Genomic DNA, 27,264 nt, shown 5'->3' on the forward strand with positions numbered 1-27,264 from the left:
TTTTGTACATGGGTCTGACAGGAACTGTCTTAACTTACCCGTGGCCGCAGCGCTCGGCCCCCTAGCCTGTCCTAGCCGCAGCGCTCGGCCCAGAAAGTGTCTTAATTAACCTAACTTGTGGCCGCAGCGCTCGGCCCCCTAGCCCATCCTAGCCGCAGCGCTCGGCCCAGAAAGTGTCTTAATCTAACCTAACCCTAAATAACAAAAAAAAAATAATAATAAATTTGCTAATAAATAAATGGTCATGTATAAAATTGATAGGAGGGGGGGGGGCCTAAAATTGTTCACTAGAACAGACCCGGAGTGTTAATGGCCTCTAAATTATGATTTTTGGGACTAATAATCAGAAATTGATTTAAGAAGAATGACTGAATTTGTAAAATTGTTTAAGGCCAATGATATAAAGTTTATTTTGCAAGTTTTTCGAGTTTTATGTGCGTATTTTGGCGTGAAAACTTGTAGAAAATCCAACATGATTTGGGACGCTCTGTATAATAGTTTTACGACATTTTTGATCGATAAAAACGGAAGTTAGATTTGATTTTTTACTAGTTTGTTTGCAGAAACAAGATGAACGGCTGTGGAAGAGCAGTTTCCGTAGTCCGTAGATATTCTACTGGAGCCAGAAATGATGTTTTTATCGTAGGTAAGATAAGAGATCATGGTATTTTCCTAGAGAACGATTTTTGGACCCCCCCCCCCCCTACTATCAAATTTGTACATGGATCTCATATGTAACACATGATATAATTGGTCATGTGGCTGCAGCGCCCGGCCCCCTAGCCTGTCCAGTCGCGGCGCTCGGCCCCCTAGCTTTCTTACCCGCAGCGCTCGTCCCAGAAATTATCTTAACATAACCTAGCCCTAATTAAACTAATAAAACCAATTAAATTATATAATTATGTAACCACCCCCTCCCCTCAGTAAATTTTATTTTACTGCGACTGTTCCCTATTGTTTTTTTCGTCGAGGTCTTTAAGTTCTTTTCTCTGGGTTATGGATTCCTTCTGAACTAATTAACTGTTCATATATACTAGAACGTTATGATGCTTCAGTCAGCTGATAACTTTAGTTAATATTTTGTATTTAAAATGTTTAAATGTAATTTATTTTTGGATTTGTCCTAGAGAACGATTTTTGGCCCCCCCCCCCCCCCCCCCCTCCTGTCGATTTTGTACATGACCACTTTTTTCATCAAAATTATTACATCAAAATTATTATTATTTATTTTTTTATTATTTCTGGGCCGAGCGCTGCGGCTAGGACAGGCTAGGGTGCTGAGCCCTGCGGCTAGGACAGACTAGGGGGCTGGGTGCTGTGGCCACATGACCAATTATATCCATGTGGTGCATATAAGATCCATGTTCAAATCGTTCTCTAGAAAAATTACCATATTTATTTTCTAAGTCAGAGTCGTGATGGATAAAATACTTCAGATTTATTCAGTAATTTTCATAAATTAAAAAGAAAGATTAAATGAGCAAACTTCTGTGCGTTTGGAATAATCTGGTCTTTAGTCAAAATAAACATCGATTCAATCAATCATTAGTCCTTATGACAGGTCACCAGGCGCGCAACTAAATGATTGCCCTTAGCCCCCAACTTTCTGAATGTCTAGTTGCGCGCCTGTAGCTCACCTTCCTTCCGGTATGGATTATGTTTTTAACTTATCCTAAACTGATTTATTTTGGGTTTGTTTCTCCAGTTTATCCAAGTATTTCCTGTAAAATGTACTTGATGTATCCAGGTGCTGCTAGAACCCCTATGGGCGGGTTTAGAGGCTCCCTCTCCTCTCTAACTGCTCCTCAACTGGGAGCTTTAGCTATCAAAGCAGCTGTTGAACGAGCTGGATGTCCGTTGGAAGCTATTGACGAGGTTTATATGGGAGCTGTTCTTCAGGTAGGGAGGGGATATAATATTGCTACCTTGTAGGGACAAGGTAACAATACTTTTGAGGAGGTTCACATGCATCCTAGAGTTGTACATCATTACATTTAATTTATATGTACGTCCCCTAAAATGATTATAATCAGTTTTGTATTTAAGATGAAAACTTAATTCTGGTGAATAAAATGTTATAAGAAGATTTTCGCTTTTTCACTGATATAAAATATATATGTACTAGGCTATCTTCTATTTAAATTGTGAACATTTTCTTTTTGTTTACATTTAAAAACAAAGAAGAAAATAATTTTGCGGATTTTAAAGAATTTAAATTTTTTTACAAAATTTAAAACTTTTAAACACTTTTTTTTAAATTTGTATCATTCATAAACCTTCCCTGGGGCTCCGTGAGGTCCCACAAAGAATTTGGGCCCGATCGGTTCAGCCGTTTTGACGTTTATTGGATACAAACAGACAAACAAACAAACAAACAGACAAGCCAAATTTATATATAGATGTATACAGGGTAACCCATAAAGGATAAGATTTTAGAGACGACTTTATGGAATGTTTGCAGTCAGTTTCTTATGGTTCTCTGCAACTGTAAACTCTCTTTGCTCAATCATTAAATATGTAATTTATCAGCTATACCAAAAGGTAAAAGATTAAATTAAACCATGATATTGTCATATTTCAAGAGTTTCAGGTCGTCTTTACAGTCTCATTCTTTGTGTGTAACCCTGTATAATGTTAATGTTATCTTTAACAATAGTTGGTCAAACGGCCATCGCCGGGCACTTCAGCTAGCTAATAATAAATGAACAGAATAATGTTTTCAGGCAAACATGGGTCAGGCTCCTGACCGTCAAGCGGCTCTGTTCGCCGGTCTTCCCACATCTGTTCCTTGCACTGCGGTCAACAAGGTAATATTTTACAGAGGTGGGGGGGGGGGCACTTGTCTCAAGGGTATTTTCTTTGTCAACATCTGTTTTTAATCATCTGAGATCAGTTGGGGTTTCATGAAGCTCCACAGAGAATTAGAGTGACTGCAACCAGTGGCGCAACTAGGTGGGGGGCAAGCCGATTCCCCCCCCCCCCCTCTCAGCATGTTTCACTACTAACAAATTTTCTTCGGCGCTTCGCGCATCATTTCTAATAGAATTTCTAACTATTTTTTCGTTTTCGACTTGAAGAAAGTGAGCTAGCCATTTTTAATTTATTCCCTAAAAAAACTGTATGTAACTTCTCATGAGTATTACAATACATAACTCATTTAAGGTTATACAACCTGACAACCTAAATAACAAGAAATAAGGATTAAATCGGACTATTAGGAATTTTGCAATCTGTAAGAGGAAAACAGTGATAAGCACTGGCAAAAAAGGACAGAGGGACTTCGATCAGAAAGACTATTATGGATTATGGACAGACCAGAGAAAGTAAAGTACTGTCAGAACTACTTATACTACTTAGGACTTCACAGACCTAAGATTAAGGGACTTTAGAGTGGATGAATTACAAAAAACTTAATATGACTTAATACAGGGACTAACAGACACTAAGAAATACATGAAAAGACACTAGAACAGAAATCTTTGGCTATTGACGCACATGTTTAATTATTTACTGATGTCGTTCATTTTAAAGCTGTTTTTAACACGAAAACAAGCCATGGATATTAAAAGAAATTGGTATATCATTGAGGATAAGGCCAAGCCAACCCTTCAACAATTAAAAAAGGAGTTTTTTTACTTAAAATCCTGTGCTTTTTTTTGGAACAAATTTTCTACAGGCGGGCTAGCCCCCCCCCCCCTGTACCCCCGTAAAAAAATCATCTATCAATTCCCCCCATCACAAAAGTGCTAGGTGCGCCACTGTTTGGAATGTTAATGCAATTCACATTTGTAATTGTAATCTATTATTTTGAGTGGCATGTCCGATTCACAGCAATAATCGTTCATTATTTTCAATTAAACTTTCTCTACCTGCCGAAACAATGGGAGGAGTAAAATAAATGACTTCTTCCCGTCCCCAATAATGATACAACGAAGGTGTAAAGGGAATGCCCCTCTTAAGAAGAAGAGTCACTTGAAATTACGACAGTCCCTTTAAATTCGGTTATAAAGTTTCGTTAATGATCCCTTTAAAAAGTTTTCTACTTACAGTATGTAATTTTAAGGTTTGTGCTAGTGGCATGAAGAGTATTATGCAGGCTTCCCAATCCCTACAGCTGGGACAGAATAATGTTATGGTCGTAGGAGGTTAGATTGGATCTATTTACTAAAACATGTTATATACTTATTTTTTCAAAATACGTGAAATGAACATCTTTCTCCGTTAAAAATACAAAGTTATAATTCAACAATATAGTTGCCTGACTTTCTCCGAAGAGAGCGGACCTATGAGCTGCGGTCCCAGAATTACAGTCTGGGGAAGCGCTGTGTTTAGTTGCATCTTGTATCCTACAGGGGAAGTAAGAAATGTACATAGATTAAAACAAGACTTCATCTTCAGCCTGGTGTAACTGAAAGAAGAAATTTAACCCCTGGTGAATATACAAGCTCAAACTTTTGGGTAGCAGTCTATATTGAACTATAGGCTGAACCAAGTTGGTTAAAATTTATCGAGGGAACCAATGGTTACCCTGAGAGTGACAAGGGCTAATATAAGTGTTTTAAACCCTGAGAAACGCTGAGTACTTCAGCTAGTATCTATTATTTACACCTAATTCTTAATTCCCTTTTTTCATTAATTTTTGTGAAGGTATGGAGAGTATGTCCAATGTACCCTACTACATGGCTCGGGGCGATACACCTTACGGAGGCATTACAATGAAGGTAGGAGGATTGTTTTTCGTTTATAAATGATTTGCCAGTCCATAGCTTTGTGAGCAAATTGCAAACTTTTTATCTTTTTGATCCTCCGGCCTCCAAAGAAAAAAAAATAAGCGATAAAAAAAAAGTCAATTACAATATTGGCGTTTGGGAGTCATCATTTTGTCAGAAATTGGTTTTTGAATATCACTTTTTCTATAAGAAAAAATTTTATCTGAAAAAAAATAAAAATGAAAACAATTTTCCCTGCTACATGGTTTTCTAAAAATATTAATAAAATCGTTTCTTAGGTTCTTATTAAGTTTATCAATTGTTCTTATTGATTTTTAATGAATTTTGGCCTGTTTTAATATTGAGCAATGATGTATTATATGTTTGTAGGATGGATTGGTAGGAGATGGTTTGACTGATGTATATAACAAGTTCCACATGGGAAACTGTGGAGAAAACACAGCTAAGTAAGTTAGAAATATAATTCTTAGTGTTGGAATTCCCTTGGTCCAGTTTTGTGTCAGATTTTTTTTACTATCAAATATTTAAAAGCGAAAAAGCATTTATTGTGTAAAATAACTGATGAAAAAGCTTTCACGTAAATAATACTTTGATTTGTAAAAAATACATTTTTTTAATTTTGACAACATTTTTAGGATTTCTTGATCATTAGTTTTTATATATTTTTTACGACTCCACGCTTTAAATACTTTTTTGAGTTTTTGATTATCTCCATTTATTTCTTTAGATATTGATTTTTTTTAACTTGAAGTAAGAAGTAAAAACGCATTTATTAAATGGGAAGTCTCATTTTTTGGTTAATTTTTGGTTTGAAGTAACTATTTTTTTCCTCCGTAAAGTATGATAGGAATGAGTTATTCTCCGCTATATTGGTTGAATCAATTAATTTCTGGTTAAAAAATTGTGAATTTTCCAATTCATGTCCAATATTAAAAAATATGCCAATCTTTTGGTTTTCTGTTCACGGTTTAAAAGAATATTGTATAAATAAATAAAGCAATAACAACTCCTGTTTAGAAATCTGAATATAAGCCGAGAGGAGCAGGATGCCTACGGGATCCAAAGCTATAAACGAGCAGCTGCTGCCTACGCAAACGGAGATATTAAGGAACTAACATTAACATCTCTTCATTGTCAGGGGTCCATCTTTTTTTGAAAACTGATTTTTACTGTCAATTTTTTAATTTGACACGGGACAGGCAAAGCTTTTCCTCTCATATCTAAAAATTTGGAGAAATACAATATGTCACTCCAAAAAATTTAAAGATGGATGTGTATTGAGTATTGGGCAGTCCATACATAATAATAATTGAACATGATCAAAAAGAAACATGGTACATTTTACCCCATGATTTTTTTAATGGCAAAAAAAGGAGAAGAAAACATAACTAAACCCCATTTTCTATTTGTTGCTTCAGGGTTATGAACACACCCGAACTGGATCAGGATCAAATTAGATCCTAAGGATTGTTTAGAAAATCCATGAAATTCTTGAAACTATATTAATCTGATGAGAAACGATAAAATAATGAAAGTGTCCCTGCTCTAGGATGAATTGATCCAAGTTGAGATTAAAGGGAAACGTGGCAAACCCTCAACCCACGTGACAGAGGACGAAGAGTTCAGAAAAGTAAATTTTGAAAAGTTTTCAAAACTTGGAACAGTTTTCCAGAAGGACGGAGGAACCGTTACTGCAGGTGATAATATATCTGTTTTTTGGAAGCGTATTTTCAAGCAAAGATGGCAATGTCCGATTCACAACGGTACCCAATTGTGAATTAGACAACATTGTTTTTGTTTCTTTAAACCGTTAAGTGACTTGCGGATTACTAATACTTGCTTATCAAACGCAATAGAGAAACTCACGGAGATAACTACTTTTCAAGTCAGGAAAACAACGGTATCTTCCACATTTTGAAGAGATTAAGGTTTCAAGGGTACCGGAGTAAATCGGACATTGCCATCTTTGCATTCGGAAATTGTTCAATTCAATATCTGCAAGGGAATACCGAAGTAATATTATAATATGCTCATTTAACAACTCTTTGCCAGAGCAAATATAATGGTAATCGATCTAAAAATTAGAAACTAGACATTTGTATTTCTTCAGAATAGACATTCAAGATGGATAATGAATGTTATATTTAAATCTTAATCTTCCTCTTTGTTACTCGTGAATAGGGTATGTAATTATTTAATGAAGGTTTAACCGAAAGAAGATCGAAAGTTCCTTTTGAAAAAGTTCTAAGATGTTATATTTTTAAAGGAATGATATGTTTTTTAGGTTTTAAACGGATTGTCGTTTTAATTTCAACTGACCATCCATTTATAGGGGGAATGTCAGATTCACAACGAGAACCTTGAACCTTTTCTTGATAAATAATGTGGAAGATATTGTCGTTTTTTTAGGTTTGAAAGTCTTAAGTTCTAGAAATCTTCTAGTAAGTTTTGTAGAGAAATCACAATTGGAAATAATTAGTTTTCAAAATTATTAACATTGATATTTAATTTAAAATTGATAAGACAATATTATTAAGGGTAGCGATGTGAGAAAGGCACGGCCATCTGTACATGGAGGTTCACTTAAAAATACGCTTACAGTCTCTTTAAGTTTGTATTATTCAGGAAATGCGAGTACACTCTCTGATGGAGCAGCTGCTACTGTTCTAATGACAGAAGAGGCGCTCAAGAAATACGGAGGAACACCGCTGGCAAGAATAATTGGTAAAATTATGATAAAATATCAAATTTGAACAAATCAGTTCGAAGAAATTAAGAATCAATTAAAATAGGTATCTTATCTATTTAAAGTTGCAATCTCTGTTTGTCTGTCTGTTTGTCCGATCTTAACTTTCGGACCAATTAGCCCCAATTTTTTTGGTGGGGAATTCGGTAGGACCATGGTAATTTTCTTAGCTTTGTTTTGAGATTTTAAGTTAAGTAGGTTCACTTCTTTAATATGGAAAAATAGCTAAAATTGCAAGTTTCGACAAAGCGCGGTTAAACGGTGGGCTAATTATGCTACCCTGGCGCTGGATTCCCAAGCTAGTTATTATATATAAAAAGAATCAAAAGAGGAAGTTCCAAGATAAACTAAATAAATAATTTGAAAGATAGAGAGGAAATATAGACAATATTGTTTTAATTGTCAAAAATAGTTATCAGTACATTTATAATGCTTAATAGTTAAAAATTTGAATTGGGATAAAAAAAAATATTTAATAGAGAAAAATAAAACTTACCGGTTTATTTTCAATTTTAGTTTCTTTCAAATCTGCTAAAACGGGAGGATAGTTAAAAAAATTTATATCACAATGAAGATGACACTATTTATATCTTTATTTCCCCAGGCTACGCTGATGGCGCAACTGAACCTATAGATTTCCCCATTGCTCCAAAGTTTTCCACAGAAAAGTTACTCAAGATGGTTGGCATGACGGTAAAAATAAAAATTATAAAAATATTAATGATTATGTATTTGATTAAAACTATTAATTCATGTAAATGTGCCCAATTCTTGTAAGGGATCTGACTTGCATCAAGATTGTCAACGGTATCTTAAAGGATCTCTTTTAAAAAGAAGAGTTGCATGTCTGATTCACAGCAGTGAAAACTGATTTTCTCTGTTTAAGTGACTTCCTGATTTATGCAGAAGAGACGATGCAGAAAATTTTCAGAATTGAGAGCTTTTTCAGCGAGAAAATTAACATTATCATCAAAATTTTCAGCAGATAAAGGTTGTAAAGGGCACAGTTGTGAATCGGGCATTACCATCTATAATGAAACTCACTTAAGACAACAGTCTATATAAATATTTTTTTTCAGCCTTCTCAGGTTGATTTATGGGAGATAAATGAGGCTTTCAGTGTAGTTGTTCTTGCAAATATGAAGCTTCATGATCTAGATCCAGAGAAGGTAAACCAGATCCTGCGATTTAAAAGCTTAGACTCCGGTTTAAGGCTTCGTCTTATTTTTCTAACTTATGAATCATTTGACCACAGTTTGTCTCACGCGATCGACAGCTGACAGCCCTTAGACTCGACCAATAATAAAAATAAAACCGACCTTAATTGGTTTTAATGGTTCTCAATCTTGAGTCTTGTTCTAATCAAACCCCGAAAATCACCAATTCCAACCATGAAATCTGTAAAAACTGTGGTTGTTGTAATCTGAAGATAACTTGTTAATCCTGCAAATGTGAAATCTACAGATTATTCTCATCGATCTCTAAATTGAAAATAAAAATAATTTTAAGAGAAAATTAAAGAAGGGGATCATTTTTCCAGTTAAAGTTGAGATTTTAGCTTTTATTCCATCTAAATCTGGTTAAAANCCCCCACCCTCAATAATTAAAATATCAATAAACAGAATAGAGAAATAAAAAATAAGGTGAAGGTTCAAATCATGGAAGGAAATTGAAGAATAAAAAAATATTTAGTTTTCTGTACAGGACATCGGGCTCAAATTCGGCTGTAAAAAGTAGTGTGCTATAACATATTTACTCATCGTACTTTGATTTGAATTTCCCCGGTATGGGGGAAGGACATCAGGGTGCCGGAATGAACGGGTTTCGGGCACTGGCCCTTAACGTCCTATATCGGTCTGGGGATTCCACATTGGGGGTCTAACACGATCTTATTAATAGCAACTAGGTTTTTATAGCGCTTTGCGCCCTTCTTTAACTTCAATTGTGAATTTGTATCCATTGTAAAACATAAACAAACAAAATGTTTCGGATTTAAAAAATATCGTGGATTTTTAAAATTTTAAAAAATCGAATTTTGTTAGAGGAATTTCCATCATTCATAGACCTTCCCAGGGGACAAGCGAGATCCCACAAAAAATTTGGGCCGGATCGGTTCAGCCGTTTAGATGTTAATAGGATACAAGCAAAGTATAAATTTAGATAAAGAATTAAGATTCACAGTGTTAAACTTTGAATTAAAAGCAAACTCTCTTTTTATTATTATTTTGATTTCATTTGATTTTTCAAATGTTTATTTATTTGATTTTTGATTTGATTCATGATATGAGTTTTGATATGATTTTTGATTTGATTTTTGTTTTGATTTTTGTTAATTTTTAAGTACTTTTATTTGTGTTAATTTTCAGGTTAATATTCATGGTGGAGCAGTTTCCCTTGGCCACCCCCTTGGAGCTAGCGGTACCAGGTATGATTTCGAACAAAAAAATTGCAATCTAGCAATGATCAACTTGATTGTTCCAAGCATTCCGACCGACGGAAATTAAATTGTTGTTGTCGTCGCCCCGGTCAAACAGGAAGTTTCTTTGGTATAGGTTTACACTTTACAGCTAAACCCTTGTGATATGTTTAGTTTTTATTTACAACCCCTATTTACACAATTTTTGTTATTTCAATTAAAAAATCATCAAACATTTATTCAAAATTTTTTATCTCCCCTTACATTTGAACGGATTACTCGCCCGCCACAAAATCTTTTTTACTAGTCCCTGTATTTTTGCAAACCAAATGGTACAAACATTTTATTTTCTAATATCGACATGTTGATCTCGTGGAATTCTAAGCCATAATATCAAAGGTGTAACTATTGTAACTAATCTTGAATTCTTTGCAGGATTGTCAATCACTTGGTGTACGCCCTTAAATCCGGCCAGAGGGGCGTGGCTAGTATTTGCAATGGAGGGGGTGGAGCATCTTCAATCATGATTGAGAAGTTGTAAATTATATATTTAATAGTTTCTACTGGTTCTACCTCTAGTCCAATACAATAACCATTGTAAAAGTTTGTTTCCATTAGCTACAGGGTTACCCTCAAAGGATGAGACTTCATAGACAACAACAGAATTTATACTAATCGTTTCCTTTTATTTAATAATTCCCTGTAACTGTAAACTTGTATCTTTCTTTTCTTTTTCAGTGAATAGACCACAAAAAGATTATATTTATACTAATTGTTTCCTTATATTTAATAATTCCCTGTAACTGTAAACTTATATCTTTCTTTTCTTTTTCAGTGAATAGACCATATAAAGATATTATATTTAATACTGTTCGAAGCCAAGTTTAAAGAATTTGAGCCGCGGTAAAATAAATAAAGTTTCTGTAGATAAATAAAGTTTCTGTAGATAAGTAAAGTTTTTGAAGATAAGTGAAGTTTTTGAAGATAATAAAAGATAAGTCTGCCATTTAACGGTTTAAAGGGTACCGTTGTGAATCGGAGATCCTTTGAAAGGTCACTCAATATTGTGCTTACAGTCCCTTTAATATAAACGAAAATTTTTTTATACAGAATTTTTTCGATTACTAGAGAATGAAATAATATTTTCTGAATTAGGGTACCGAATAATATTTTCTAAATTAGGGTACCGACCGCATAATATTTTCTAAATTAGGGTACCGAATAATATTTTCTAAATTAGGGTACCGAATAATATTTTCTAAATTAGGGTACCGAATAATATTTTCTAAATTAGGGTACCGAATAATGATGATGATAAAAGCTTCCATGTCATGAAATTCAAATCCTCCATGAACATAGATTTCAGCACTTGGTCACAGGTGAAAAATTCAAAAAATTCAATAAAACTTCGTAAGTGTAATATGTTAAAGTTTGCTTTAATTAGACAATATCTTTATATCCTTAAAAAAAAAACATGGGAAAAGGATCCAAAAAGGATAGTACAACACGTTAGTTTTTGCATCGTTTTTAGGACTGTTTTTGCATAATTCTTCTGCCAGGGTCAAAATTTGACAAAGGTAAAGAAAGGCAAATGTTTAGAATAAACAACTTAAAAACAATTTTCTACTCTTACATTATGTAAAAAAAACCCACCGAAAAACGAACCAACGGAAAGTACATCACTATATGTGAATCAAATGATCTATAGGTGAGGCGATCGAGCCAATTTTTTTTGTTATCTCACAACCCCAGGGGAGTTGAATAATTTTGCCAGAGAAAATGTCTACATTTATTGTTTTTAAATACACCATCTTAAACAGAAAAACCCACAAAGTTACTAGTTTTAAGATTTATAAACAAAAATGGCAGCTTGAAGAGTTACGGTCAACAGCTGAAAATTTACTAAAACAAGGCGCGAAAGCCCTGCAAGCCCTGTCTCAAATAAAAAATATAAGAGTAATTAAATCAATGAATAACCCCCTGAACAGTGAACATCTAGGTGCGGATGGTTCGAGAGAACAATCAGAAAGTGTTCAACACCTTCCAGGTGGACGACCAACCGAAGTTCGGTGCTGGGTCTGCATTTGGAAAAGACGCTAAGGTAATAAATAGTTAAAGGATATACATTTCCCAAGAACTTACTCCCCCTCCTCCAGAAAGTCTGTGTGCGAAATGCAAGCTTCTTTTTATATTTGAAAGGGCGGTAAAATTGATGATTTGGGTGAAAATAAAAAAATTAACATTAACTTGGTAACCCTTTTTTTTTTGATGATTTGTACCTTACAAACCAGTTATTTTCATTAAAAAATGATTTTTCAAGTTCACATATACATTAAATAATGAAATAGGATGAATTTAAAAAATAGCCATTATTTAAAACAACTCCTTTTTATGTGAAGTTTATTACGGTTAAATTTTTTTTAAAAGCATATCCGCAAAAAATCTTTTTTTCCGGTAACAGCATGAAAACATATCACTAACACTAGAAACTATAATACCTCTCTTCATTTTTGATTTAGAAAAGTCAACTCAATTTTGATTGAATATTTGATTTCATTTGATTTCATTGATTTCATTTGATTAAACATTTGATTTCATTTGATTTTATTGATTTCTTGATTTTTTATGATTTTATTTTATTTGATTTTATTTGATTTTATTTGATTTTATTTGATTTGATTTGATTTGATTTGATTTGATTTGATTTTAGATCGTTTTTAAACAAATCCCAAGCCTACTCTCTAGCACTAGAATTATATAATTTTCTTCTCAATATATTTCGCCAAAAACTTTGGCATCATCAGGAGTTTGTCCTTACTCTTTTGACGAGTATTGAATGACTCCATTTGATTTGATTTGATTTTATTTGATTTGATTTGATTTGATTTGATTTGATTTGATTTGATTTGATTTGATTTGATTTGATTTGATTTGATTTGATTTGATTTGATTTGATTTAATTTTAAGGAAGAAGCTAGGCGGAAAAAACTGGGAATTATCTCAAGAAAATACAATTCTGAAGCACAACCATGGTTAATGAAGATCGGAGGGAAAACTGGTAAAAAATACAGGGTAAGAACCTTAGCAATACATACTTCTCATAAAACTGAAATTGTTATAAAGGACTGTTAAGGTAATTTCAGGTGACCCTCCATTTAAAGCTTGATTCACAACTCCTAATCATGGTCTGAGAAAAAAATGTATAAATCTGAGAATTCATTTCTTCCCAAGATAGAAAAACAACATTACTAACTTAAAGAAAAACGTTGTGAATCGGACATGGAAATTAGGTAATCTATTACAGGGGTATATAATTTAAAAAATTACCCCCTCCCCCCGAGGAATTGATTTGTGATGATCTAGAGGATGGGGGGAGGAAATGAAAAATTGGACATCAAAAAGCAAGTTTTCTCATCCTCGATATTTTTCCCCCAAAAAATTATCATTTTCCCGAAAAACCATTTATTTTCTCCAATTCAGCGAATAAAAACCCTTAAAAAATGTTTTAAGGGAAGGGTAATGATTTTTCAAGAAAATAAACACCCATGACATAATTTAGGGTGTAAGGGAGGGTGGTGTATCTGATAACACTACCTATTATGTGTTCACTCATGGAAAAGATGGATTAGTTCAAGCCTACCCTCTCTCACAGTGGTATAATTTCACACAAATCAATAGGTTAGTAGCACAGTTGTATAATTTCACACAGCGCAATAGGATAGTAGCACAGTGGTATAATTTAATACAACTCAATAGGTTATGAGCACAGTGGTATACGCAAATCGATAGGTTAGAAGTATAGAGTTCAAGTACATGGGTAGGGATGCATGAAGACACTACCCTGCGATGGTTCACCAACCCCTAGTATTTACACCAGTTCTACATTATTTTAGACATTTAGCAATGTTTTGACCGATATTTATTTTGATTAAGCAACGCATAAAAAAATTATCTATGTCTCGAAGAAAAATTGATTGTTTAATGTCTTAACATTGCATGTTGAAATGGTTAAATCACATAACGGGTAGCGAACTGTCTCATGGATGTAAAATAATGCAAGACTCATGTCTGCCTTATCACGTGACATCAGTGCTTTGCATACAAGTTATTAATATAAAGATTTAAACGATATCGTTGTGAATCGAATATGTAACACCTATCCTAGGTATAAAACCCTTGATGCTGACGAAGCTGAGGAGAAGTTTGCCCAGCGGGGAAAAATATTGAACAAGTGGGCGGTCATGGTAAACAAGAAGATCAAGACGGCGGGGGAGGAGGACGAGGCAGATCCAGACGAGGGAGAGAAGAAAGGAAAGGTAGGAAAGTAGGGAGAGAAAGGAAAGGGGGAGATGAAAGGAAAGGAAGGAGAAGAAAGGAAAGATAATTTAAGGAATTAAAGATCTCTGTAATATATCAGGGTAAAGATAAGAAGGAATTAAAGATCTCTGATATGATATTAACTCTGTAATATATCAGGGTAAAGATAAGAAGGATTTAAAGATCTCTGATATGATATTAACTCTGTAATATATTATGGTAAAGATAAGAAGGAATTAAAGATCTCTGATATGATATTAACCCTGTAATATACAAGGGTAAAGATAAGAAGGAATTAAAGATCTCTGATATGATATTAACCCTGTAATATATCATGGTAAAGATAAGAAGGAATTAAAGATCTCTGATATAATATTAACCCTGTAATATACAAGGGTAAAAATAAGAAGGAATTAAAGATCTCTGATATAATATTAACCCTGTAATATACAAGGGTAAAGATAAGAAGGAATTAAAGATCTCTGATATGGACGATTGGGAAGATGACGACGACGACGCATTCAACTCAGATTCAGACAAGGGGTAGCTTAATTTCGCAGAGGGGTGGGTTATAATTTTCTATCTTTTAAAAAAAAGTTTAAAAGATGGGTTAAAAATTTGTCAAATTTATTGGGGTATTTCTAATTATTAGGGTGTTTTGTGACGTTTTTTGGTAGAAAAAGTTTTTTAGGTTTTGTGCATTTTAAGCGGGAGGAGGGGGGGGGGCGGTCCCAAATTTTGCAACTTGTTTCTTTTAATTGACAATACAGTGTTTGGCGATTATATCAATACAATAAAGACTACTTTTTATAAAAAATACTTTAATCCCTAACAACCATTATTTAATTTGCACGTTTACAAGTGAAAAAAAAGAAATGACAACCTTTTTGTCCTTCTCCTAAACCCGGCCTTATTTTTTAAATAATATGAATTTTTCTTCATGTTATTTTATGCTGTAGTTCATTATAATTACTAATCTAATAAAAGAAGGAAAAGGGATAAGCTTCTCAAAATACAAAAAAAAAATATAAACCCTTTAATTTCACAAGACAGGTTAGAAATAAAAATTCCAAAATAATTTATTTCAGAAAGCATTTAATTTGAAGAAAAAATAAAACTACACATATGATATTGGAAACAAAAATTAGATTTTCTGCCAATTTTCTTTCTTTTTTACTTCTTTCTTTGTTTTTTTAAGTTTCGTTCTTTTCATTTTCTTCTTTTTTTGTCTCAGAAAGTGTGCCCCCACCTTTTGGCCCCTCTTTGGGAGAAAACGGGGGGGACGTATCCCTTGCCCCCCCCCTAGCTACGGGCCTGGTGCAAACATACTTGATATATAATCAACAAATATCTCTAAACCATAGCAAAGCCCAAGTATGAAAGAATAAGGTTCTAAAATATAGATTAAAAACTTAGTTCTTTTTATTAGTTTTTATGGAGTGTACGTTCAATTTGTTAATAATATTTCCAGAAAAATTAGTGATAAAAATTAGTGTAAACCAAGGCAAATAAATTGCAAATTCAACCATCAATAAGTAGCCTAGAGAGGACTAAACCTGGCAACTCTGCTGTACTCTCAGCAATTCCTCAGTCTCTAAGTAACCATGAACAATGAAGAAGATTTAAGAAGTCCTAGATATGGTCCCAAGAGGGGAGCTAAGTCTACAAGGATATTGTCCCAAGAGAGGAGCTAAGTCCACAAGGATATGGTCCCAAGAGAGGAGCTAAGTCCACAAGGATATGGTCCCAAGAGGGGAGCTAAGTCTACAAGGATATGGTCCCAAGAGGGGAGCTAAGTCTACAAGGATATGGTCCCAAGAGAGGAGCTAAGTCCACAAGGATATGGTCCCAAGAGAGGAGCTAAATCCACAAGGATATGGTCCCAAGAGGGGAGCTAAGTCTATAAGGATATGGTCCCAAGAGAGGATCGAAGTCCGCAGGATATAATCTATGCCCTAGGAGAGAGACCCGGCTTTGTATCATCGAGATGCTCCAGTTAGTGTGTTTTTTTCCTTAATTGTCTATTTTCAATAAATATTTACTGTAATATATATATTTATATGTTTAATATTTAGATTTGAACCAGATCTGACCTAGAGTAAATAAATATTCTATGAAATCTGCGTCTAACTTTCTGTCAAAAATCTCGCATAAAAAGGGTTTTCAAAATCGCCCGGTTCTTTAGTCAACGACTAGATTTTACAGTCTCTGCTGTTGAAAGATTGGTAGCAATCCAAATTAAAATAGAAAGACGTCTTTATTGTAATGATATCAACGACGACGGACGACTGTAGTTGAGGAGATATTTTAATATTTAGGATGATAATGATGATGATGATGAAAAAGAGAAGAAGAAGGGAGGAAAGGATTCCAAGAAGAAGACGAAGAAGAAGAAGGATGATGATGAAGCATTTGAAGACAGTGATGATGGAGATGATGAAGGGAGGGAGGTGGATTACATGAGTGATGAGTCCAGTGATAGTGAAGGAGAATTGGAACAGGTAAATCAATAAAGGGACTATTCACGTTATTTAAGGCCATTTATCATATAACATAGCCTACAAGACATGATACTTTGACTGGAGGTTCAATATTAATAATAATAATTATAATAATCATTCAGAACACATATCATTGTATTTTTTTCTCTATCGAACCATTTTTAGTTTAATTTTGTGGCTACCAGTTGCTTTCGGCCGTAAATGATCATTTTTAGACTTAGCCAAAAATATTAAAAATGTTTCTAAATCAAAGATTATAGGGATCATGATTCTTTGACTATAGGTTGAATGTTAATAATAATAATAATAAGGGTACCGTTGTAAATAGTTAATGGCATCACTTTATCATCGAATAAAAATGCGTTAGTTTTTCCAACTTTTTACAATGCTTATTGAAAAAGTATTTTTTACAAAAAAAAATATTGAAAAATAGTTGAGTTTTATTGTAGTGCGTGGAATCTTGTTTATGTACAGTAAATACATAACTAATTAAAAAAATTAAAGCCGCGTTAAACAATATTTTGTTTTTGCTTTATCACTAATATTGATATTTTTGTTATTATTGTAGTTGTAGTTGTAGTTGTAGTTGTAGTTGTTATTGTTTTTGTAGTTATTGGTAATATATTTTTGCTATTATTGATATTGATCTTTTGCCTTGTGTTTTAGTTTTGTTTAATTTTTTGATATTGCAATGTTATTGTTATTGTTATTGTTCTGAATTAAGTAAAATGTATTTTGTACAGGAGGCGCACATCAAGGGTGTCGACCAGGACGAAGGGTTGGCAAAGATGCTGGACAGTGACTCCAGCAGTGAGGATGAGGAAAAGAAGAAGAAGAATAAGGAGGAGGTTCACTTCAATATACATTTCATTTTTTTCCAGTCACTACAAATCTCATATTTTATGTTTACTTTTTTTCTGAACTGCGTTTCCGCTCCCTTGATTTGTTTCCTTCATTTAAAGGTTCCGCCGCCGGACCAATTATGACCCTTAAAGCGCCTCTTGGATCAATTCTGCCTCTTAATTAGTTCCGCTTCCGCCCCTTGATCATTTCTTCTCATAGACCAGTTCCGATCCTTGATCAGCTCCGCCCCTTGATTAGTTCCGCCCCTACCTCAGTTCCGTTCCTTGATTTGTTTCCCCCATTGATTATTTCTGCCCCTTGATTTGTTTCGCCTCTTGATTATTTCCAATCCTTGATCAGTTCTGCCCCTTGATTAGTTCCACTCCTAGATTAGTTCTGCTCATTGATAGTTCCGCCTCTTGATCAGTTCCCTCCCATTAATTAGTTCCGCCCATAGCTCATTTCCGATCCAAGATCAGATCCTCCCCTTGATTAGTTCCGATCCTTGATCAGTCAGGTTTGTCCCTAGCCTGGCCTTGACCGGGCACCGGCCCCTCCACGAATTTTTTTTTTCTTCTCAAACACTTTATTAAGACACATTTTACATAGATCTGATCATCTATAAAAATAGAGCTTTATCGCCTTCATATTTTCAAAAATGATGAAAGCAAGAATAAATATTTAAAAATAATTAAAAATTTAATTTCCTCTGATAATTCCTATTCGGACAGGATGAGGATGAAGATGGAAAGAAGAAGAAGAAGGAAGAGGGAGAGACCGGGAAGAAGAAGAGGAAAGGTGGAAGTAAAAATAACTCGAGATCAGTTTCACCAGTGGAGGAGGAGGAGGAGGATAAGGTAAATACAAAGCCAACAGAATGTGAAAAAATTTCCAATATCATTTTTTACATAAGTCTTAGTAAAGATTTTTCATGAAATGTTATTTTCATTAATTTCCAAAAATGATTTTAGAGTTAGAAATAACAGAAGATAAGATAAGATAAGATAAAGTTTATTGTTAAAATACATGTATCTGTGTACAGAACGAGTTTACAATTACAAATTGATGATTATATTAGCAGTACAAGTAAAAAGCAATTAGGTGGAAAATAGCTCTTGGCTGTTTTGATTATTTTTTCCACCTAATTTCAATAATGATAACAAAACATTTCAATTAAATAGATTTAAGGAGAACTATTAAAGATCAGGATGCGATTTTATCTTGTACAAAATAGTTAATACATTAATTAGAATAACTAGAGCTTAAAGAAATTTTCTGACTTGTACACAACCAATATCAAAGCATATTAAAACATATCTAATTAGTTTTACATGAATAGCAATTCGGTTTATAACACATTGTAATTGAATTTTCAGAAAGAGAATTTAGTAGTCTATTTTTTAATATACTTAGAGAGTTGCTTCTTTTTAAGTCAAGAGGCAGGTTATTCCACATCTTAAGAAGAGAGCTTGATTGTAAATACTGTAATGAGCACATTTTGAAAATGTCAAGTTGATAGTTAAGAGATCTTCCAAAGTTTCAAAGCTTTTTAAAAATTGTTTTAAAAGATGCAGGAATAATTTTATGTGTATATTTATACATAAATATAGCTTGGTTAAAGTCAATCAGATCATTAATCTTTAGAATCTTTTACTTAAGGAAAAGAGGACTACTGTGAGACGTGGTTTTTGAGTTATCAATTAATCTTATTCCTCGTTTCTGTAAAATGTGAATTTGTTTCATTTCTTAACATTTGTTTCTTCCCCAGGCTGAAATTCCATATTCTATAAATGATCGAAATAATGAGTTGTAAATGGTTAGTTTAATATTACTAGGAAGAATATTTTTTACACTTGATAAAGCTAAAGCTGCACTGGATGCTTTGTTTTTAACCGACTGAAGATTATGGTTCCAGTTAAGATTTTCGTCTAAATGAACACCTACAAACTTAAAAGATTCATTTTTGCATCCAGTTCCTACTCTTTTTATATCTTTATCTATTTGAAGTTTAAGAGAGGTGATACTTACATCTTTTTTATTTTTAAAAAGAATATATTTTGTTTTAGACGCATTCAAAGTCAGTTTGTTTGCTTTAAACCAATCTTCTATTTTAGAGAGCTCCAAATTTCCGAAATCATATAAGTCGTGTAAGCTTTTTGAAGAAAGTTGCAGTGTTGTATCATCGGCAAAAAGAATTGTAAAAAATGTCGATGCTTTAGGAAGGTCATTGATAAGAATTAGAAATAAAATTGGTCCTAATATCGAACCTTATGGTACACCACAAGAGATTTCTTCAAGTGGAGAGTCAACACCCCTGATTGAAGTAAATTGTTTTCTTCCCTTTAAATAATTTTTGAACCATAAGTTAGAAGTCCAACGAAATCCATAGTGTTCAAACTTGCTCAGTAGAATGTCAACATCACATGTATCAAAAGCTTTAGTTAAATCTATAAAAATTCCCAGAGTATATTCGGATACAGGTTTATTTAGTGCGTTGTATATTTTATCCAAGAAATGAATTAAGGGTTGAGTAGTGTTGTGCTTTGCTCTGAAGCCATACTGATGTTCATAAAATAGTTTAAATTTATTCAAATATTTCATAATTTGATTTGCTGCCACTTTTTCTAGAAGTTTTGAAAACGAAGAAAGCAAACTTATAGGCCTATAATTTATAAAATTATCCGTTGCCCTAGCCTTGAAGATTGGGACGATTTTTGCAGTTTTAAGAGTGGTAGGAATAAACCCAGTTTTGAAAGATAAATCAAATAAATGACAGATAGGACCCATGATAATTGGTATGATAGACTTTAGCAAATTTGTTGAAATTTTGTCTGGCCCAGAACTGTTTTTACTTTTTAGTTTTTTAAGAGCATCATTTATAATATCAGGGGTCATATTTGCAAAAACAAAGTTTTCATCTGTTCCCTGTGACAAAAAGTCAGAAAATTGTCTTTCAGTGCCCTCAATAGTTTTTGCCAGATCAGGACCTATATTAGCAAAAAAATTATTAAAACCCTCTGATATTTCTACGGCCCCTGAGAGAACTTTTCCATTGCTCACAAATGCATCAGGAATGTTAATTGTTTTACGTCCCCTTCCTAGTACACTTTTGATAGCCATGTTTGTTTACAATCTTTACTATATTCTTGAAATTTATCATTGAAAGTATTTTTTTCGTGCTGCCCTCACAAGGCGAGTATACACTGCATTATATTCTTTAAATCTAGATTTAGTTTCCTGACAGGGTTTTCTCAACTTTTTATTAAACAATTTGGCTTTACGTTTTCTCTATATTATCAGTGCTTTAGACATCCAAGGGTTAAAAGGTCTATATTTTCTGGGAGGATTTACATTTTTCTCAGGGAATGAACTTTCGAAACAGTTATCAATCGACTCAAAACAATTATTAAAGGCACTGTCCTGATCTCTATTAAGAAGAACATTTTCCCAATTTTAATCTTCTAACATTTTTTTGAATTTGGGACTCAGAGTCAAAGTTTCGAGTTTTCTGTTGGGTCTTTTCTTCTATGAATTTATCTTTAAAATGTCGAATATAGAAAACAGGAAAATGATCAGAAATATCTGAATTTCAGATAATTCAAATAATGCCAGAATCAAAACTATCATCGGCAATGTTAGTGCAAATATGATCTAGAATGGTTGCTGAATTTTGACCTGTTCTAGTAGGCAGAGTTATAAGAGGCAAAAACTATTCTCAAGAAGCGTATCTAAATAAGTCTCTGTGTCACTATGCAATGTATGTTTCATAGCTCCTACTAAGACTACATCCTGCGCATTTTTTAAAGTAGGATCAGACCTAATTTTTGAAGAAAAAAAATTCTTTTATTGTTTGATTAAAATATTTCACGTCTGCATATACGTAGCAGTGTTAGGCCTGTAAATGTTATCTACAACTATATATTTATTCATCCCATTTTTAATCTTAATAAATTGTGATTCAAAAACGCCAGGTAAGAAGATACAAATTGAATTAATCGGTTCAAAACAATTGATTTCTCAACCCAGAGTCCTACTCCTCCCCCTGCATTACTATTTAGCCCCTGTTTATTTCTTATAGTAAAATGAAGTGGATGATAATCAGTTAAATCAAATGAAAGATGTAGGTTTATTCCAAATTTCCTGAAGAGCAATTGTAGATGGTTTAAATTTCCCCAGGGTTGAGGCTAAAAATGTTTGAAACTCCTTAAAATTTTCAAGGGAAAGATTGGATATTCAAAGACTAAATAACTAGATTGCTCTGTTGAAATACTATTAAATTTTTTGTTAATCTCATCTTCATCATAGTATTGACAATTATGAATATCATTTTCATAAACCGAATCTTTAAAATTGTATGTAAAATCGAATGTTTGATTGTTTTGGTGCACATTTGTAAGTGAGATACAGGGTGGCCAAAATGTACGGATTGTACGGATTTTTTATTTTGTAACCCTAAAATTGTACGGATTGTACGGATTGTATGGATTTTTTTTCAAATTGTACGGATTGTACAGATTTTTATCCTGGAAATACACCGGTTTTTTTTTTAATTTTCACTCATTTCACCAAGTTTTTCGTGAAAATTTCAAAAAAAAATCTCGTCAAAATGAAGTTAGTTTAACTTATTTTCTGCATTCTAAATAATATTAGATTGATTAACGTTTCAATTGACAATCAAAATTCATTCATAATTTTCGAGATCCCAGAAGTGTTCATTTGAGAATATGTTCCAGAAGTGTTCATTTGAGAATATGTTCCATAAGTGTTCATTTGAGAATGTGTCTATCTGTCTAGCTATCTGTCTAGCGAACTGTCTAGCTATCTGTCTACCTATCTGTCTATCTATCTGCCTAGCTCTCTGTCTAGCTATAGGTCTAGCTATATGTCTAGCTATCTATCTATCTATCTGTCTATCTATCTGCCTAGCTCTCTGTCTAGCTATNAAAAAAATTGTACGGATTGTACGGATTGTTTTTCGAAAATTGTACGGATTGTACGGATTTCTTCTGAAAATGTACGGATTTTTGTACGGATGGTTTCAAAAAAGTTTTGGCCACCCTGGAGATATTATCCTGGATCATTTAGAAGCTTGAGAAAATGCGGCACCCTTTAGACTCCCCTCCCTTCTTAAAACAAAGCTCCGCCCCCATATCCCTTGACATAAAGGAAAATCTGTCAGATTAGGATCAGGAAACAGAAAGTAACGGAAGTAAATTGTATAAATGAAATTCATAACTGATTTGGAACTATTGATTATAAGAATACAAAAAGAGAAAATAAGCTCACAAATATGAGAAAGTATGAAAATTAGATTAGTCATTAAACTTTTTGGCAATATTATGTACTACTATATACAGATTTTAAACTTTAGAATTCACGAGTGCCTAGATTTCATCAAGATTGAGAGTTTTTGGCGTTCCATATTTCTGATCAGGCACAAAGCTTGTCGCTTTCTTTTCCCTTGTATCGGACACTTTCAGACCTAACTGACCATTCTCATTAGAGAATAGTTTGCTGATTTTACCTTCTTTCTTTCTTAATGGACCTGAGATGATAAATTAGGCTGTTTCTCTTGTTAGTAAGTTAAAAATTGGCATACAGATTAACCACCTTTTTCCCTCCCTTCTTGATCTCTGTCGTGAGGTGATCCCAGGGTGACCCTTCCTTTCGGTTCCAAAACCGAACCAGGATGGTATTCTTAGGTAGATAGTGACATGCTTGTATGTCATTCTCAGTAACTACGACATTGTATTTAGTTTTGATGAACTGACAAGCATAAGTGGTTGTAGTAACTTTCTCCTGAGGTTTTATCAAGCTAGCTTTATTTTTTCCTGCAACCTCTGAGATTATGAGGTTTCCCTTCATGGAACGTTGTTGGATCTCATCAAGAAGGTCACATTGTGCTCTACTTTGCTTCTTTAGATCATCAATTCTTACTTTGTGTTCCCTTAGTTTATCCTGCTGGTCAACTAAGACGGTGATAGCCTGAACTATGAGAGAAAGAACAGAATTTAGATCTGTAGGATCTATCTTTGCATCAACAATCCCTCCCTTAATTTTCATCTTTGCCTTTCTATCCTTTCCTTGCACTTTACTCCATTCAGACCCTTCACTTTCTTTTGAGTTTTCCAACTTCTCCAATTTTTTTACTAAATCGCTTATTATGAGTCTAGTAGAAATATTTTTTACTGGAAATAAATGCACTAAACAAGTTATCTGAGTGTTTGTGTTTTCACATAGTATGGAGCATGTGAATTAGTTAACCAGGTGTTGGGTTGTCGGTCAGTTTAATCCGGGAGCTCACAGAGACACGTCCGGTCAGCTCGGATAATTACACTATCAATAACAGTTCCCGAATTTTTATTTTACCCCACTGCACACACCTGATCTAGTATGTACGGCTAGAATTTTTTTTTAATTTTGGGGTTGGGGAAAAGATGAAAAATTGGAAAAATCCATGCAAATATTCTTAACAAAGTGGTTAAATTATTTTTCAAGAAGACGGTATATTGTTTTTCTACATTATACATATACATTTGAATATCATAAATATCTGTAATAAAGGTACTGTAGTTGTAATTTCAAGTGACCCATCATTTCCGGAGGGCCATGCCTTCTTCACAACAGAGCCTTTCAAACACTTATTCTGAGTTTAATGATGCGGAAGATATCGTCGTTTTATTGTTAAAATTGTTTAATTCTAACAATTGCATGCCATTTTATAAATAAAGGGTCACTTAAAATTATGTGTACAGTCTCTTTTAATAAATTCATGAATTGTTTAGGTGGATAAGGCGGAGAAGAGGAAGGCAATGGTTGCCAATATATTAGATCCGTTTGCTGAACCCGCCAGTAAAAAATCAAGATTAGAGCAGTTCGGATCTAACGCAGGTATTGTGTGTTCCTCGAAACATGACAGTATTAAAACGACTTGGAGGTCGTCTTTGATCTTTGAAATATTTTGCTGAATCTATTCTAAATCTAATTTTCGAAGTAAATTCCTAGAGTTAATATTCACATAGTACCCCTTGTTCTGGTATTTCCATAATGTGGTCTGCCCTTGTCCTTTACATGTTTTAAATCATATTTCCCTTTTCAAGAGATATAGAAATGGACGAAATTATTTGAATTTAAAATATACATCTTATCTCTCAAATTCGGGAGTACAATCAAAAGTTGAGGAGCTACAAAGTTGCACATATGTGACTGGAAAGGAGCGTTAACGGATCAAAATATTCAAAAAGACGTTTTTGAGATTTTTTGGTTGTTTAAAATACTCACGGTTCAAACCCATAAAATTAATATTAAATTATTAATTACCAGCTGAAAAGCCCGGCGATTCTCGTGGAAAAAAAAAATTTCAGGCCAATCAGTGCAGCCGCTTGGCCGGCTATACGCAGCATATTTATGAATGTCTTGTTTTATTATATAGATTAATTTTAATTAATTATAATAATCTTTGATAAACATTTAATATAAAAAATTAAAGGAGGGAGCAGTAGTGTATCCGGGAATGAAACCATATCTGAGGAATCAGTGAGAAGATATCTGAAAAGAAGACCAATGACAACAACAGACCTTCTGAAAAAGTTCAGGTTGGAGTCCTTAGATATCCATTCAGTATTTGTATATTCTATCTTAGATAGATTTAAACAAACTGGACATGGATAATACGAGCTATACGAGTAAACATCTGAAAGTCATCCCATGTTGAGAGTCCTAAACCGCTGAAGGATTATAAGAAATTCACCCGGCCAGCCATCCGTTCCGGGATAAAGTACTACTGTAAACGTAATATACTAGAGCTGGGGGCTTCTTGTAGATATCATCTCGTATTATCTCGTATTAGGTAATGCTGTTCTTAACATGTCAAGATGAACTCCTTGTTTTTCCGAATATAAGACTCATGAAAAATAGTCCAATTAACAAGAAAACTCCACATTTTTATGGGTCCTGTCGTAAATGTTGTGTTTTATGGATCCTGTCGTAAATATTGTGTTTTATGGGTCCTGTCGTAAATATTGTGTTTAATGGGTCCTGTCGTAAATATTGTGTTTTATGGGTCCTGTCATAAATATTGTGTTTTAAGAGTCCTGTCGTAAATATTGTGTTTTATGGATCCTGTCGTAAATATTGTGTTTTATGGGTCCTGTCATAAATATTGTGTTTTAAGAGTCCTGTCGTAAATATTGTGTTTTATGGATCCTGTCGTAAATATTGTGTTTTATGGGTCCTGTCGTAAATATCGTGTTTTATGGGTCCTGTCGTAAATATTGTGTTTTAGATCTAAGAGGACTGGAATTCAGAACGCCCAGTTGGTTCAGCTCCTCGCTAATATTCTCAAGAAGATCAATCCACACAAGCAAAAGGTCAAGGGGGTCACATACCTCTCACTCAAGGAGAACTAGATATGACCTCTCAGGCCTCAAGAAGAACTAGATCAGAACTCCCTCAAGGAGAACTAGATATGACCTTTCAGGCCTCTAGGAGAACTAGATCAGAACTCTCTCAAGGAGAACTAGACCACTCAAAGAGACCTTACCCATCTATATTCTCCTTGGAAAATGAATGATTCATTCTGTTTTGATACACCATGATTAAATCATATTTATTTTCAGACACGAGAAGTATTTACCTAGTACCTACCCTCTCTTAAAACAATGCAAATCTACCGGTGTCAGCTCTGCAATGCTTCCATTAACAAATTATACTTCAGGAAAAAACAATTCATTTATTTATTAGCACAAATGATTAAACGCTTCCGTCGCCCTTTTTCCTTTTTTTAAATTTAAATAGTTTCCTAAAAAATATTAAAATTAAAATAATAATTGTGCTGTTGAGTAGGGACCATTTGATGTACGAGCACAAGATAAAAAATGATGAATATATGAGGAAAACGGAGGACTTGCATAAACAGTAAGAATGATATTTCCATACCTTTTTTGCAGTTAATAATATTGTCGAAGAGGTAGTTATGCTAGCTGTTTCTAGTTTGACTATTTCTTGATCATTCGTTTTACCATTTAAAAGGACCTAAAAATGTGATCTTTAATATAAAATATTACTTACAACGGTATTTAGCTGAAACCTTTTTTGGAGCAAAATTGATCGATTTAGCTTTATTTTTCTGTCTAAAAACGTAAAGTTTTGAATTTTTGCAACAAATGCAAATATAATTTTTTTTAAATATTTTTTTTTAGGAAGTTTTTCAGTCACAAGGTTACTCAGACGGACAAGAAATCCAATACTCCTTCAATTGTTTTTTAGGAAGTTTTTCAGTCACAAGGTTACTCAGACGGACAAGAAATCCAATACTCCTTCAAAAATATTTTTTTTTTTAGGAAGTTTTTCAGTCACAAGGTTACTCAGACGGACAAGAAATCCAATACTCCTTCTAAAATATATTTTTTTTAGGAAGTTTTTCAGTGACAAGGTAACTCAGACGGACAAGAAATCCAATACTCCTTCTAAAATATATTTTTTTTTTAGGAAGTTTTTCAGTGACAAGGTTACTCAGACGGACAAGAAATCCAATACTCCTTCTAAAATATATTTTTTTTTTAGGAAGTTTTTCAGTGACAAGGTTACTCAGACGGACAAGAAATCCAATACTCCTTCTAAAATTGCCAGGATTTCTCCATCAACAGCCCTAGCTCTCACTGAACCTTCAGCATCAGTCTTTCTTTCGGGATCTTTGCCTATCATTAGACT

The 27,264-nt window shown here is 33.6% G+C and overlaps 2 protein-coding genes across 2 annotated transcripts; both read left to right on the forward strand.

Annotated features, from left to right (window-relative positions):
* The first annotated feature begins 539 nt into the window (after positions 1–539).
* On the forward strand, positions 540–10,494 carry LOC111713389 (acetyl-CoA acetyltransferase, mitochondrial). The gene is made up of 13 exons (XM_023488239.1): positions 540–646; positions 1,748–1,899; positions 2,724–2,807; positions 4,064–4,145; positions 4,648–4,721; positions 5,100–5,176; positions 5,748–5,838; positions 6,280–6,427; positions 7,356–7,454; positions 8,081–8,169; positions 8,556–8,645; positions 9,843–9,901; positions 10,328–10,494. The coding sequence occupies exons 1-13, from the start codon at positions 571–573 to the stop codon at positions 10,431–10,433; spliced, it is 1,227 nt and encodes a 408-aa protein (XP_023344007.1). The 5' UTR covers positions 540–570; the 3' UTR covers positions 10,434–10,494.
* A 687-nt stretch (positions 10,495–11,181) lies between these two features.
* On the forward strand, positions 11,182–26,172 carry LOC111713382 (general transcription factor IIF subunit 1). Its single transcript, XM_023488231.1, has 13 exons — positions 11,182–11,271; positions 11,892–11,993; positions 12,860–12,964; positions 13,452–13,570; positions 14,058–14,208; positions 14,664–14,752; positions 15,259–15,262; positions 16,534–16,710; positions 17,454–17,558; positions 18,285–18,410; positions 24,339–24,444; positions 25,043–25,148; positions 25,838–26,172. Exons 1-13 carry the CDS (start codon positions 11,224–11,226, stop codon positions 25,959–25,961), a joined length of 1,362 nt encoding a protein of 453 aa, XP_023343999.1. The 5' UTR covers positions 11,182–11,223; the 3' UTR covers positions 25,962–26,172.
* Positions 26,173–27,264: the final 1,092 nt, after the last annotated feature.

Source organism: Eurytemora carolleeae, unplaced genomic scaffold, assembly GCF_000591075.1.
Source record: "Eurytemora carolleeae unplaced genomic scaffold, Eaff_2.0 scaffold1380, whole genome shotgun sequence".
Classification (NCBI taxonomy): Eukaryota; Metazoa; Arthropoda; class Copepoda; order Calanoida; family Temoridae; genus Eurytemora; species Eurytemora carolleeae.